We start from the raw sequence: 13373 nt of genomic DNA on the forward strand, positions 1-13373 counted from the left end.
CCTTCGAGGTTGGGGGGCAGTCACACAGGGATGAAACTTCCAAGGACTATGGACGAGTCAGGAGACTTCCCTACACATAAATATTCTGGAACTAAGGGCCGTTTACAATGCCCTAAGTCAGGCAAGACCCCTGCTTCAACACCAGCCGGTGCTGATCCAGTCAGACAACATCACGGCGGTCGCCCATGTAAACCGTCAGGGCGGCACAAGAAGCAGGATGGCGATGGCAGAAGCCACAAGGATTCGCCGATGGGCGGAAAATCATATGTTAGCACTGTCAGCAGTGTTCATTCCGGGAGTGGACAACTGGGAAGCAGACTTCCTCAGCAGGCACGACCTCCACCCGGGAGAGTGGGGACTTCATCCAGAAGTCTTCCAAATGATTGTACACCGTTGGGAAAGGCCACAGGTGGACATGATGGCGTCCCGCCTCAACAAAAAGCTAAAACGATATTGCGCCAGGTCAAGGGACCCTCAGGCGATAGCTGTGGACGCTCTGGTGACACCGTGGGTGTCACCAGTCGGTTTATGTGTTCCCTCCTCTGCCTCTCATACCCAAGGTACTGAGATTAATAAGAAGGAGAGGAGTAAGAACTATACTCGTGGTTCCGGATTGGCCAAGAAGAGCTTGGTACCCAGAACTTCAAGAAATTATCTCAGAGGACCCATGGCCTCTGCCGCTCAGACAGGACCTGCTGCAAGACTTACCGCGGCTGCGTTTGACGGCATGGCGGTTGAACACCGGATCCTAAAAGAAAAGGGCATTCCGGAGGAAGTCATTCCTACGCTGATTAAGGCTAGGAAAGATGTGACCGCAAGACATTATCACCGCATATGGCGAAAATATGTTGCTTGGTGTGAGGCCTGGAAGGCCCCAACGGAGGAATTTCAGCTCGGTCGATTTCTGCACTTCCTACAGTCAGGAGTGACTATGGGCCTAAAATTGGGTTCCATTAAGGTCCAGATTTCGGCTCTGTCGATTTTCTTCCAGAAAGAACTGGCTTCACTTCCTGAAGTTCAGACTTTTGTTAAAGGAGTGCTGCATATTCAGACCCCTTTTGTGCCTCCAGTGGCACCGTGGGATCTCAACGTGGTGTTGGATTTCCTAAAGTCGCATTGGTTTGAGCCACTTAAAACCGTGGAGCTAAAATACCTCACGTGGAAAGTGGTCATGCTGTTGGCCTTGGCGTCGGCCAGGCGTTTATCAGAATTGGCGGCTTTGTCATGTAAAAGCCCTTATCTGATTTTTCATATGGATAGGGCGGAATTGAGGACTCGTTCCCAATTCCTTCCTAAGGTGGTTTCAGCTTTTCATGTGAACCAACCTATTGTGGTGCCTGCGGCTACTCGGGACTTGGAGGATTCCAAGTTACTGGACGTAGTCAGGGCCCTGAAAATATATGTTTCCAGGACGGCTGGAGTCAGGAAAACTGACTCGCTATTTATCCTGTATGCACCCAACAAGCTGGTGCTCTTGCTTCTAAGCAGACTATTGCTCGCTGGATCTGTAGCACGATTAAACTTGCACATTCTGCGGCTGGACTGCCGCATCCTAAATCTGTAAAAGCCCATTCCACGAGGAAAGTGGGCTCTTCTTGGGCGGCTGCCCGAGGGGTCTCGGCTTTACAACTTTGCCGAGCTGCTACTTGGTCGGGTTCAAACACATTTGCAAAATTCTACAAGTTTGATACCCTGGCTGAGGAGGACCTTGAGTTTGCTCATTCGGTGCTGCAGAGTCATCCGCACTCTCCCGCCCGTTTGGGAGCTTTGGTATAATCCCCATGGTCCTTACGGAGTTCCCAGCATCCACTAGGACGTCAGAGAAAATAAGAATTTACTCACCGGTTATTCTATTTCTCGTAGTCCGTAGTGGATGCTGGGCGCCCATCCCAAGTGCGGATTGTCTGCAATGCTTGTATATAGTTATTGCTTAACTAAAGGGTTATTGTTATGATCCATCTGTTCGTGAGGCTCAGTTGTTATTCATACTGTTAACTGGATATAGTATCACGAGTTGTACGGTGTGATTGGTGTGGCTGGTATGAGTCTTACCCGGGATTCCAAATCCCTTCCTTATTGTGTCAGCTCTTCCGGGCACAGTTTCCCTAACTGAGGTCTGGAGGAGGGGCATAGAGGGAGGAGCCAGTGCACACCAGGTAGTCCTAATTCTTTCTAGAGTGCCCAGTCTCCTTCGGAGCCCGCTATTCCCCATGGTCCTTACGGAGTTCCCAGCATCCACTACGGACTACGAGAAATAGAATTACCGGTGAGTAAATTCTTATTTTTACACATTATGCCAGGTAGAGCCGCCTTTTTTCACATTACAGCAGGTAGAGCCCCCTTTTATGTTGGCAGAGTGTTGCGGTGTTGGATATGGATGTTAGTCCACACAATGGCACTTAACCAAAATTGAGGTTTATTTAAATAACAGAGGTAACAGTTCGTTGTAAACAGAAGAGGTTCTGCAGCAGCAGGAACTCACAATAATCTGGTAATGCAGTACAGCGATCTCACAGCGGTTACACAGACACAGGGTGCGGCTGCGGGCAGACAAGGTCTCACTACACAGGAAAGCAGAAGCTGCACGTCCGTGCAGTAGGTCTCTCCCAGGAAGAACTGCGGAGGAAGTGCGGTCCCGCCCGGACAGTGTACATCAGTCACCTCCTCCAGCATTGAGCTGACACTAGAGGTTAAATGCTAGAGCAGGGAAGCTGCTTCTAGCGCTGGAATGGAGACAGACTGCGGAGTGGTCCTCTCTCTAATATTTTATACCTTACGGCAGGTAGAGCCCCTTTTACACATTATGGTAGGTAGAGCCCCCTCTTACAAATTACAGCTGATAGAGTCCCGTTTTACACAGTACAGCAGGTAGAGTCCCCTTTTACACATTATGGAAGGTAGTGCTCCCTTTTACGCATTACGGCAGGTAGAGCTCCCTGTTACACATTACAGCAGGTAGAGTTCCCTTTTACAAGTGAGTGTGTGTGAGTGAGTGAGTGAGTGAGTGAGTGAGTGAGTGAGTGAGTGAGTGCGTGCGTGTTTTTGTATACTTACGTTTGGCCCTGGGCAGCAGCTGCCTCCCACCAGCCTCCTCCCGCACAAACGCTGCAGGCTGCGGATACGGAAGGGGAAGCCGGGACCGCCGGAACATACCTACAGAGGGGAAGCTGCAGCAGCAAACGGACACTACTTTGACGCTTGGAGCCCCATGCTCCATATAGATCATACCCCCCTTGAGCTCACTGAGTAAAAGTAGAGATAGAGGAAAAAAAGAGTAATTGAAGGACAAACCCTAGTAAGATTTCCTGGTCCCAAGAACTGAAAAAAGTGGACCCATAGCAACATATCAAAATTCTTTATAGGCACCCAGATTCAGAAGCATGTTAGAAGAATCAGTCTGATGACCAGAAGCATTTTAACCCTAAGCCCTTCCCCCCAGCCTACCTTTAACCGTCCCCTCCCAAAACCTAACCCTAACTGTCCCAGCATCCTAACCCTAAACACCCCCCTTCTCCTAACCCTAGCTTCATTCCCCGCAGTCTAACCCTAACCCACCCTCTCAGAGTCTGACCCTAACCGTCCCCTCCCGCAAACTAACTCTAACTATCCCTACCCACAGATTTACCCTTACTGCCCCCCTTCCTGCAGCCTAACCCTCTCCTTAGTTCATAACCCTAACTCAAGCCCTCATACTCACTTTGGGGAACCGTCAGCATTCTCAGGATCGGGATTCTGGTGTCGGAAATATTGACCGCCGGGATCCGGACCCCCCGTCTCTAAAACTACACTTTCCTTTTTAAAACAATGCTAACTCATATTATAGTCACATTTACACATCTCTAGCAGATGATACCAGCTGAAGAATAGGGGCTAATTCAGACCTGGTCGCTGCTGTGCGTTTTCGCACAGCAGAGATCAGGTCTGAACTGCGCATGCGCCGGCACCACAGTGCGCTGGCGCATGCCAGGCAGCCGACGGCTGTCTCAGGCCTGCGATCGCCTCTGCCTGATGGACAAGCAGAGACGGTCGCTGGGCAAGAAGGGGAGAGGCACATGGCGTTTGGAGGCTATTTAGGGGGCACGGTGCGGGCAACACAGATATGCCCGGACAGGTGGGAGGGCGGCCGCGGCAGGTGCATGACCTCACACGCAGCTGCTGCGACCCGCACAGCGACGACTAGCTTCTGCCAGCGCGCAGGAGCTGCACAGGTAGGGAGCTACTCTTCAAGTACAAAAGCATCACTGCTGTGCGATGCTTTTGTACTTGTGCGGGGGAGGTCGGGTGGGGTGGACTAGCCCTGTGCTGGGTGTTCCCCCACATGTCAGAGTAACTGATCGTAAGCACATCTACGATCAGGTCTGAATTAGGCCGATAGACCATTAATGAAATACATTAAAATGACATAAAGCATGGGTGGGACGGTTGTGACTCTGTGTGACAGTGATGCAATTTCAGAGGATTGCTGTGTCACTTCCAAGGCTTTGATGACTGGTGTGCTGCTAATCCTGACCTGTTCTCACAAATCACCTGCAAATCATAAGTCTCCTATAGTCTGTAGAACACTTGTAATGAAGTGGCTTAGAAGAAGAGACTATGCTGAATCCAATTTAGAGGATGCTTCTAATGTGAGGATAACTGGTCGTCGCTCGTTGTCTGCCTTCTTCCCAACTGTTCTTAAAATGTTCTTACATAAAACGTAAGTACTTGCAGCTCATTTCTGTTTGTAAAGCAGAAGATGTTATAACTGGGGAACAATGGTTACACACAGGCACATTATTTCTGTCCAGACCTAGGGGTCTATTTAATATTGGCAGATCCTACGATGGAGGTTCACTGGGTAGATAACCAGGGGTTGGTTTATTAACCAGTAGACAGCAGGTGCAGAATACCCCAGGATTAAACATTGTGCAGCAGGTACAGGATGCAATATCGCCTGTTGCAGCCAGGAGCGTATAGGGTTAATTCTGGTGGTTGTTGTACTTCGCCTAGATGCACACACAGCAGCGTCAGTAGCACACTTGTCAGGTTGGAGGTCTCGCCTCCAGCAGTCTGGGTCCTAGTGCCCAGACTGAAGAGAGAGACAGCGTGCAGAGCACATGCTTCAACATTTTGGACCATAGCATAGGCTGCCAGGGAGGAATTCTGAGATGCTGATGTGGAGGCCTGGACTTTAGTTGGGAGGCAGTAAATTTAGGTATGATCACAGTCACACATATCTATGCACGTGTATGGCCACATCTGACAGAGACCGTGCAGACAGACTTTCAGTATGTCCAGCTTTAGTGGTTTATTTTTTTAGCAGCGGCTTGTAAAAGCAAGCACATGATATGATGCTTAAGCCCTAAATGTAAAAGTACAATGCTTTTAATGGTAACACTCCCCATGTTTTACTATTTGTGTCCATTTAAATTTCCAGTTGAACACACCTCCTCTTACTAAATAAACTCCCTGGTGTATAAACTTCTATCTAAACCATGTCTGGTACAGGGATGTTCTCTATTTCATATTGAGCTGTAAATAACATTGCTGATTACGCACCATATCCAGGGCTGTATTTCTGTCATCTTTTTCTAACATGTTCATTCCATAGCTAAAACCCTTCTCTTTCACGAGCCACAACTAATGGCCTGATACTGCCCCCATACAGTCCTAATTCAGATGCAAATAACTGATGATTTCGGGACTGCGCACTGGAGAGGAGACAAAGGCCCTGATTCCGAGTTATTCGCTCGCTGACGTTTTTTTGCAGCGCAGCGATCAGGTTACTATTGCGCATGAACCGCAATGCGCACGCGCGTTGTACGGGTACAAACAACATTGTTGCTGTGCAATGCTTCTAGCGAAGAATCCAAATGCACAACCGATCGCAAGGAGATTGACAGGAAGAGGGCGTTTATGGGTGTCAACTGACCGTTTTCTGGGAGTGGTAGGGAAAACGCAGGCATGTCCAGGCGTTTGCAGGGTGGGTGTCTGACGTCAATTCCAGGACCGGACAGGCTGAAGTGATCGCAGCGGCTGAGTAAGTTCAGACCTACTCAGAAACGGCAAAAAAAAAATTGTACCGCTCGGCTGCACATGCGATCGCACACTTGCAAAGCGAAAATACACTCCCCTGTGGGCGGCGACTATCTGTTCGCTGCTCTGCAAAAAATAGCTAGCCAGCAATCAACTCGGAATGAGGGCCAAAGAGCGTTCCTCAAAACGGAAGCGCTTCGCCTTCATTTTGAGGCTTCCCGAAGTCAGTAGCTGCGTCCTCAGAAGCAATTTCACTGATCCCGGCAGTGTAGTTTTACCAGACATCTGAGTAACCTGAGGATTACTCAGATGTCTGAGGCTGAGAACGATGACTGTGATGTTGATCCAATGCTGCATCTTGAGGCGCAGCAGCGGATCACAGAAGCTGGCAATGGGTATCTTTTTACACAAGGCGCCTCCTGCAGCTTTAAGCATATTTTCTCACACACGCTGCGTACAAAGGGCCTAATTCATGTTTGTAGCCAATGGCCGATGTGCACGCAATGGGGCGATCATCAGACTGTGCATGTGCTTTGATGGCACTGAGCCAAGTTGCCGCTGCGATCCCGCTTGCAGTGAGGATTTCATGGATTCATAGATTGACAGTGACCATTCGGACGTGTTCACAGGGAGTGGTGGCAGAAACGCAGGTGCGTCATTGCCATTTTCAGGGCGTGTGATCACGTACACAGGGAAATATGGAGGCAGCGTCACTACTGCCACATCCAGTCTGTGCAGCAATAGGGCAATCCTTAGCCTTGTTGTTTTCCTTTATTGTGTACAGGCTGTGAATGTGTACACAATTGCAAATGACTTTGCGATGTCTCCAGTGGGCATCTGAATATATATTTATAACTTAATTGGTTAATATACAAGACAATTTTTTTCTTAACTTGAAATGTATTATCTTTTCAATAAAATATATATAAAAAAAATCTTTAAATTATATATCTCTAAAATTAAAAATTCACACCTGAAGAGGCTACGTTTTTTTGTACAGCATGACACCTCATATTGGGGGTCATTCTGAGTTGATCGCAAGTAGCAACTTTTTGCTGCCCGTGTGATCAACTAGACGCCGCCTATGGGGGAGTGTATTTCTGCATAGCAGGGCTGCGATCGCTTGTGTAGCCCAGCTATGCTAAAAAAGTTTTGTGTGAAACAAGACCAGCCCTGCAGTTACTTACCCCGTGCGATGGATCCAGCGATGAAGATCCCAGAATTGACGTCAGACATCCGCCCCCCAAGCGCCTGTATACACGCCTGCGATCACTGCTCCACTCCCAGAAAACGGTCAGTTGATGCCCCGGAACGCCTTCCGCCTGTCACTCTTTTTGCGGCAGCAATCGCTTTCTTCGTTATTCTTGTCGTTGCCCAGCGACGGCCATCGCTGTGCAGCGACGCGCGTGCGCATTGTGGCCAGCGCACATGCGCAGAACCGACCCATTCGCACTGCTGCGAAGAACCGCAGCGTGAGAACGGGTCGGAATGGCCCCCATTGTCCTTCTTGCTCTACTGCAAGTATACCTTAATCAGTACACTTAACACAGTGCTGCAATAGTCCCTTTTTTAAGAAAATTAATGAGAACCTGTTCATAGAGAGGCAACGGTGATTCTATTACTCTCTTTTCGGAAAGTTGAGAGAATTGATCCTTATTTCAAACTCCATGAAATTGGAAGTGAACGAAAGTGAAGCAAAATAGTTCTTTAACAAAGATCTCAGCTTTAGCCAGTAGGTGGCATGTCAACCACTTATTTATGAATATTTATATAGTACCCACATATTATACCGCGCTTTACAGGGAATATTCTGTCATTCACATCAGCCTCTGCCCCCTCTGAGCTTACAGCCTATATTCCCTGTCACATGGGCACATGCAAACTGTTATTTTTGTCATACGCAATTAATCCTACGTTTTTGGATTGTCTGGGGAAATGCAAAATCCACATAGAAAAGAGAAAAGGTCTTTGTTAGAAGAAAGCCCATGACCCCCAGTGCTGTGAAGCTGCAAAGTTATCCATTTCACCACCGTGTTGCCCCCAAATTAAATGGCATGACCCACCTATGGAGGGTGCTAGTCTATATCCATCTCCCCCACCATTCTCTATTGCTATGCCGTGCACCATTATTTGCTGCGACTCCACCAATAGGATGCATAATATGTTGCCATATAACCACAAGGGTGTCCCTGCAAAACTACATCAAAAGCCTTCTCCAGAAACAGAAGTGAAGGAGGGTTACATAATGCAAATGGAGAAGCACACATAGGCGTGCGCAGCACATTTTATTAGGGTGTGCACGATTGGAGGGGCGTGTCTAGAACCACCTATTGGGTGTGACTAACACCGCCTATTGGGTGTGTCTAGTATTGTATATTGGCACTCATACTAGTACAAACTAATACCCCTTTCACACCAGAAATGCAGGGACAAAACCCGGGAATTCTGCCACGGGCTCATGCAGGGACATTCCCGGGTTGGCACCTTTCACACCAGCATTTTTTGCCGTGACATCCCGGGTCTGCACCTTTCATACTGAACCCGAGATGGCCCTGCATTTTCTGAAAATGGGCGTCTCAGAAAAACCACAAGACCAGGAAGTGCCCTGAATAGCCAATCAGCATCAGCAGAGGCAACCCGGGAAGGTGGGACATGTCCCTGCACCATTCACACTGTCCAGGGTCCAGGGATCATCCCGGGACCAACCCTGGTCGATTGCAGGGTTGAAATGCAGGGACAGAAAACCCGGGTTTTTGTCCCTGTACCCTTTCACACCAAGAAATTTCCCGGGTTGATGCGCGTTCATGTGTTTTAACCCGGGAAATTTATGACTGTGTGAAAGGGGTATAACTAATACAGGGATTTTGAATAAATAGAGTTTACAGTGAGGGCTGGCAGATGATTATTAATCCCAAAATTTATAAGCCTGGGACCTCACTGACCAATTCAAATAATTTAAGTACAATGTAATAGGCAAAACCATTGCTTGTAGCTTCCCATAATAAAATATGTGGAGAAACAGAAGCCAGTCATGTCCCTGTCCCTCACCACAAAATTGAACCTAAGCATGACATATAAACACAATTTACAGTACTTAATATTTTTTCAAAACTTCTCAATAAGAAACTTTTGTTCTTGGGGTGCTGTGAGAAACATTCTGACACTCTACGGTGCTGTGATATAAAAAAAAAAGTTTGGGAACTACTGGTATAGATACTAGAGCATCCATAAATGGTCTCTTGATAAAAAAAAAAGGGGGGACTAAGGGGCACACATACAGTATATAAAAACATGCACAGATATATTCAACACATTTTATGTATAATGTCCAAAGATGACCTGCACTCATGAATGGCAGACAGAATGCCCCGGTGCCCCAAATCTTAAACACATGGTGGACAGAAGTATGTCTGGCACTCGGGGACTAATAGGACAATGAAGCTGGCAGCAAATTCAACGTTTCGGGGCGCAAACCCCTTTATCAAGATCAAGGTCTATATATACATGTTAAATTTGTATATTTTATTACCATAGATTATATCCCTCAAAATATATATTATTAATTAATGCATTATTACATTACACAGTATAATATTATTTGAGTAATAACACATTATTAATTATATATATTTCCAGGGCTGTAATCTATAGTAATAAAATGTACAAACATAACACATATTTAACAGATTTTATATACAGTATATATATATATATATATATATATATATACACACACACACACACACACACACACACACACACACATATATATATTTGTGCAAATATATATATATATATATATATATATATATATATATACATACATGCAGCCTGCCAGAATTTTAAATAAATATAAAAGGGCTTACTGCTTTGAACAAGTTTAGTGCTGGCCTGGTCCTTTATAGTTTTAAAGCTTTGTGGTGAGGGCTAGAAGGGACGTGGATCTGCCTCAGTGGTGGTGCAGTGGCCGGAGTCTGCTGCCTGACTCCGCAAAGGACCATGGGAGGAAAAGCTGCAGCGACTGGGCATGCGCAGCAGCCCTCCTCCTGTAGCGGCGGCCATCTTTGTTAAGGGCAGCCGACGCTGGAATGCCCAGACTGCCCCTCACCTTAAAATAATTTTACATTAATCCTTCCTGACCGGGCGACTGGGAGGGCGGCGGGCGCGGTGGGGGCTTCTCATTTCTGAGGCAGACTCAGAAATGAGCACTGACCAGTGTGCTGCAGGCGTGGTGTGTTTGGGGGTGCCGGACATTAGGGGGTGCCTGTGGGCACCAGGCACCCCCCGTGCGCACGCCTATGAAAGCACAGTAATGGTTGCCACTAACTGACTCAATACATTATTTTTTTCAGTGGCTATTTTGTCGTTCTCTTTCCAACTTTCACAACACCTCCTCATTCCAACTGTACCACCCCACATGTAGTTGCATACAAGGGAATAGCTACCTTAGGTGCTTGGAGTACAGCTGCTATGGGGCCCAGAGCTGAGAAGGTCCACCTTCCCTGTTAAATTTGCATGTGTTATATACATTTTTCACCATTGAGTGATACATAGGCACAGCCACAGAGAGGGAGGAGGGGGGCGGGTTCTAATTTCCCCGGCCTGATGGAGGGGCCCAGATCTCTGCAACCCTCTCACCCCGACTCTGTTACCTGTCAACAGCAGCAGCCTTGTTCCACAGCCAGCACTCACTGCTGTGTGTTGGCTGGGTTGCAGTGGAGGCTGAGGCCGATAAGCAGCAGCAGCAGCAGTCTCATCTCACTGATCATGCCCCCCTCTGGATTTGCACCTGGCTGAGGTTCACAATAGCGCCCCCCCCCCCCCCCCCTCCTAAATTGCACTCAGCGCGGTGCTGAAAATACTCCCCCTCCCCACCAATTTGAGTAAGGGGGGCATGGCCATACCTCCCCTGCTTAGGTCAAGCCCCCAAACCCATACCTGGGCCCAGCACGAGCATAGGGGCCCTTACAAGCTTTTGCCTTGGGATATACAATATATTTAGTTACACCCCTGGACTTGCTCATTGTATTGTGGTACAAAATGAACTGGTGGGCATTGTAATGTTTCGTAATATGAACTAGAGCGCGGTAATGTGGCACAATATGAAGTGGAGTCACTGTAGTGTAGCAGAGAATGAACTAGGGGCACTGTAATATGGCATAATATGAACTGCGGACACTGTCATAATGTGAATTGGGGAGGGGGTACTGTGTTGCATAATGTGTACTGGTAGTCCTACAGTGTGGCATAATGTGAACTAGGGCACTACTGTGTTCATAAAATAAACTAGGGCACTACTACGGGGAATAACGTTAACTAGTGCACTACTAAGGGGTATAGCATTAACTACTGCACTACTATGGGGCATAACATTAACTAGGGCATTATTATGGTTCAGAAAATGATTTGGGCACTATTAGGGGGCATACAATTAATAACTACTGTGGAGATGTGTCTCTCTAGAAGCGTTGGGACAGGGGCCACTTCAAAAGGTTGCTATGGGCCCACAAAGTTCTGGCTACACCCCTGGCAGCACAGAGATGCTAGACATAAACATCTGCCGTATTAGTGTCTGGTAATGCTTCAGTTTTATAGTAGCCACACACACTTTCCCTGCCAGCTGCTATGCTTCCTACTTCACCACTGCTTTATGTATTGGGGAAAGAAATGTTTTATTTTTTGGTGCCAGATCTTCAACATTGGATGGCAAAAACTTTACGTAGTGCAACTACTATTGCAATGTGTGGCCTGTAGCTGCCACTGATTATGACATACCATTTAGCAACAACAATTTCAAAATGTAATTATATATATATATATATATATATATATATATATATACATACTGTATATCTCTATTTGATATGTAAGCCACCCTTACTTATAGTATTATCTTACAACAGTAATTTTTTTTTTTTTGCAGGGTAAATATAATGTTGAAACCTTTCCATTGTCGCAATCTGATCTTCATCTTTCCCATTATCTTCTTTGTGATCTTGCTATCATGGACTTGGGGAAGATTAGGTCAGTCAGTGGACCTTGATTGTAAAGAGAGAAAGATCATTTACAAAACAGATGAATCCCTAAAGACTTCCACAAGCTTGATTAACAATGAGGAGAAAGACCTCCTTGTCCTTGTATGGGTCTGGCCTTTTGGAGAACCATTCCCATTAGACACTTGTCAGAATGTTTATGGTATTCCTGGGTGCAAATTAACAGCAAACAGGAGTTTATACAACATTGCGGATGCTGTGGTCATGCACCATGTGGATATCATGTATGATGAGAAATCTTTGCCACAACAACCAAGGCCTCATTATCAACGTTGGGTATGGTTCAACATGGAACCTCCATTGATTATTAAAAATCTGCATTTCCTGGATAACCTATTTAACATGACTATGACATTCCGGCAGGACTCTGATGTCTACAGACCCTATGGACGAGTTGAAGCCTTGAGAGAACCTAGTAACTTCATCATCCCAGCCAAGTCTAAATTGGTCTCTTGGGTGGTTAGTAAGTGGTATCCGGGTGTCCGGCGCAATGTCTACTATGAGGAGCTGAAGAAATACATTCCAATTGATGTCTATGGGAAGAAACACATGAAATTGTCCTGGGATGACTTCTATCAAACCATCTCCCAGTACAAATTTTACCTGGCCTTTGAAAATTCCATCTATAAGGATTATATTACTGAGAAACTGTGGTCGAATGCCTACGACTCTTGGGCTGTTCCCATTGTATTAGGGACCTCTCGTAAAAACTATGAGCGTTTTCTGCCTGGAGATGCTTTTATTCATGTAGATGATTTCCCAAGCGCAAAGGACCTAGCGTCTTATCTTCTAGAGTTGGATAAAGATAACAAAAGATACCTGAAGTACTTTCTCTGGAGATCTCAATACCGTGTGGTAAGAGAAACTGGGTGGGATAACCACTACTGCAAAGCCTGCCGGGTTCTGCGCCAGGCTCCATATTACCAAGTTATCCCTAGTGTGGAAAAGTGGTTTTTAGAAGACATATAAGTAGGAACACCAGCAGGTAAAAAGAATATCAGGTATTTGATATGTTAATATTTGTGATACCCTTTTCCTGTTTAGTTAGGGATTTGAGAGGTGAATGTACTGTATGAATGATTGCAAAATTGTTCTGCACACCTTCTAATATTTCCCAAATGTTTATTTTTAAGTATCCCAGTCTTTACACACTACTAAATAGGAAAATAAAAAGTTGATCATATAAAACCTTCGGATGGCCACACACACTGTGATACTGTAACGTCCTATCTGGCCTCAGTGATTACTGTCCCTCTCTGCTCCATTCTGCTGCCCAGTTCATCTTCCTCTACAAACAAACTATGT

General features: G+C 46.3%; 1 protein-coding gene across 1 annotated transcript; it reads left to right on the forward strand.

Moving 5' to 3' along the window:
• Positions 1 to 11948: 11948 nt before the first annotated feature.
• LOC134949868 (3-galactosyl-N-acetylglucosaminide 4-alpha-L-fucosyltransferase FUT3-like) lies at positions 11949 to 13037 on the forward strand. Its single transcript, XM_063938570.1, has one exon. The coding sequence runs from the start codon at positions 11949 to 11951 to the stop codon at positions 13035 to 13037; it is 1089 nt and encodes a 362-aa protein (XP_063794640.1).
• Positions 13038 to 13373: the final 336 nt, after the last annotated feature.

Source organism: Pseudophryne corroboree, chromosome 8 (genome assembly GCF_028390025.1).
Source record: "Pseudophryne corroboree isolate aPseCor3 chromosome 8, aPseCor3.hap2, whole genome shotgun sequence".
Lineage (NCBI taxonomy): Eukaryota > Metazoa > Chordata > Amphibia > Anura > Myobatrachidae > Pseudophryne > Pseudophryne corroboree.

Coding starts and splice junctions, on each gene's coding strand:
- LOC134949868 (XM_063938570.1), top strand. CDS start 11,949: ATGTTGAAACCTTTCCATTGTCGCAATCTGATCTTCATCTTTCCCATT.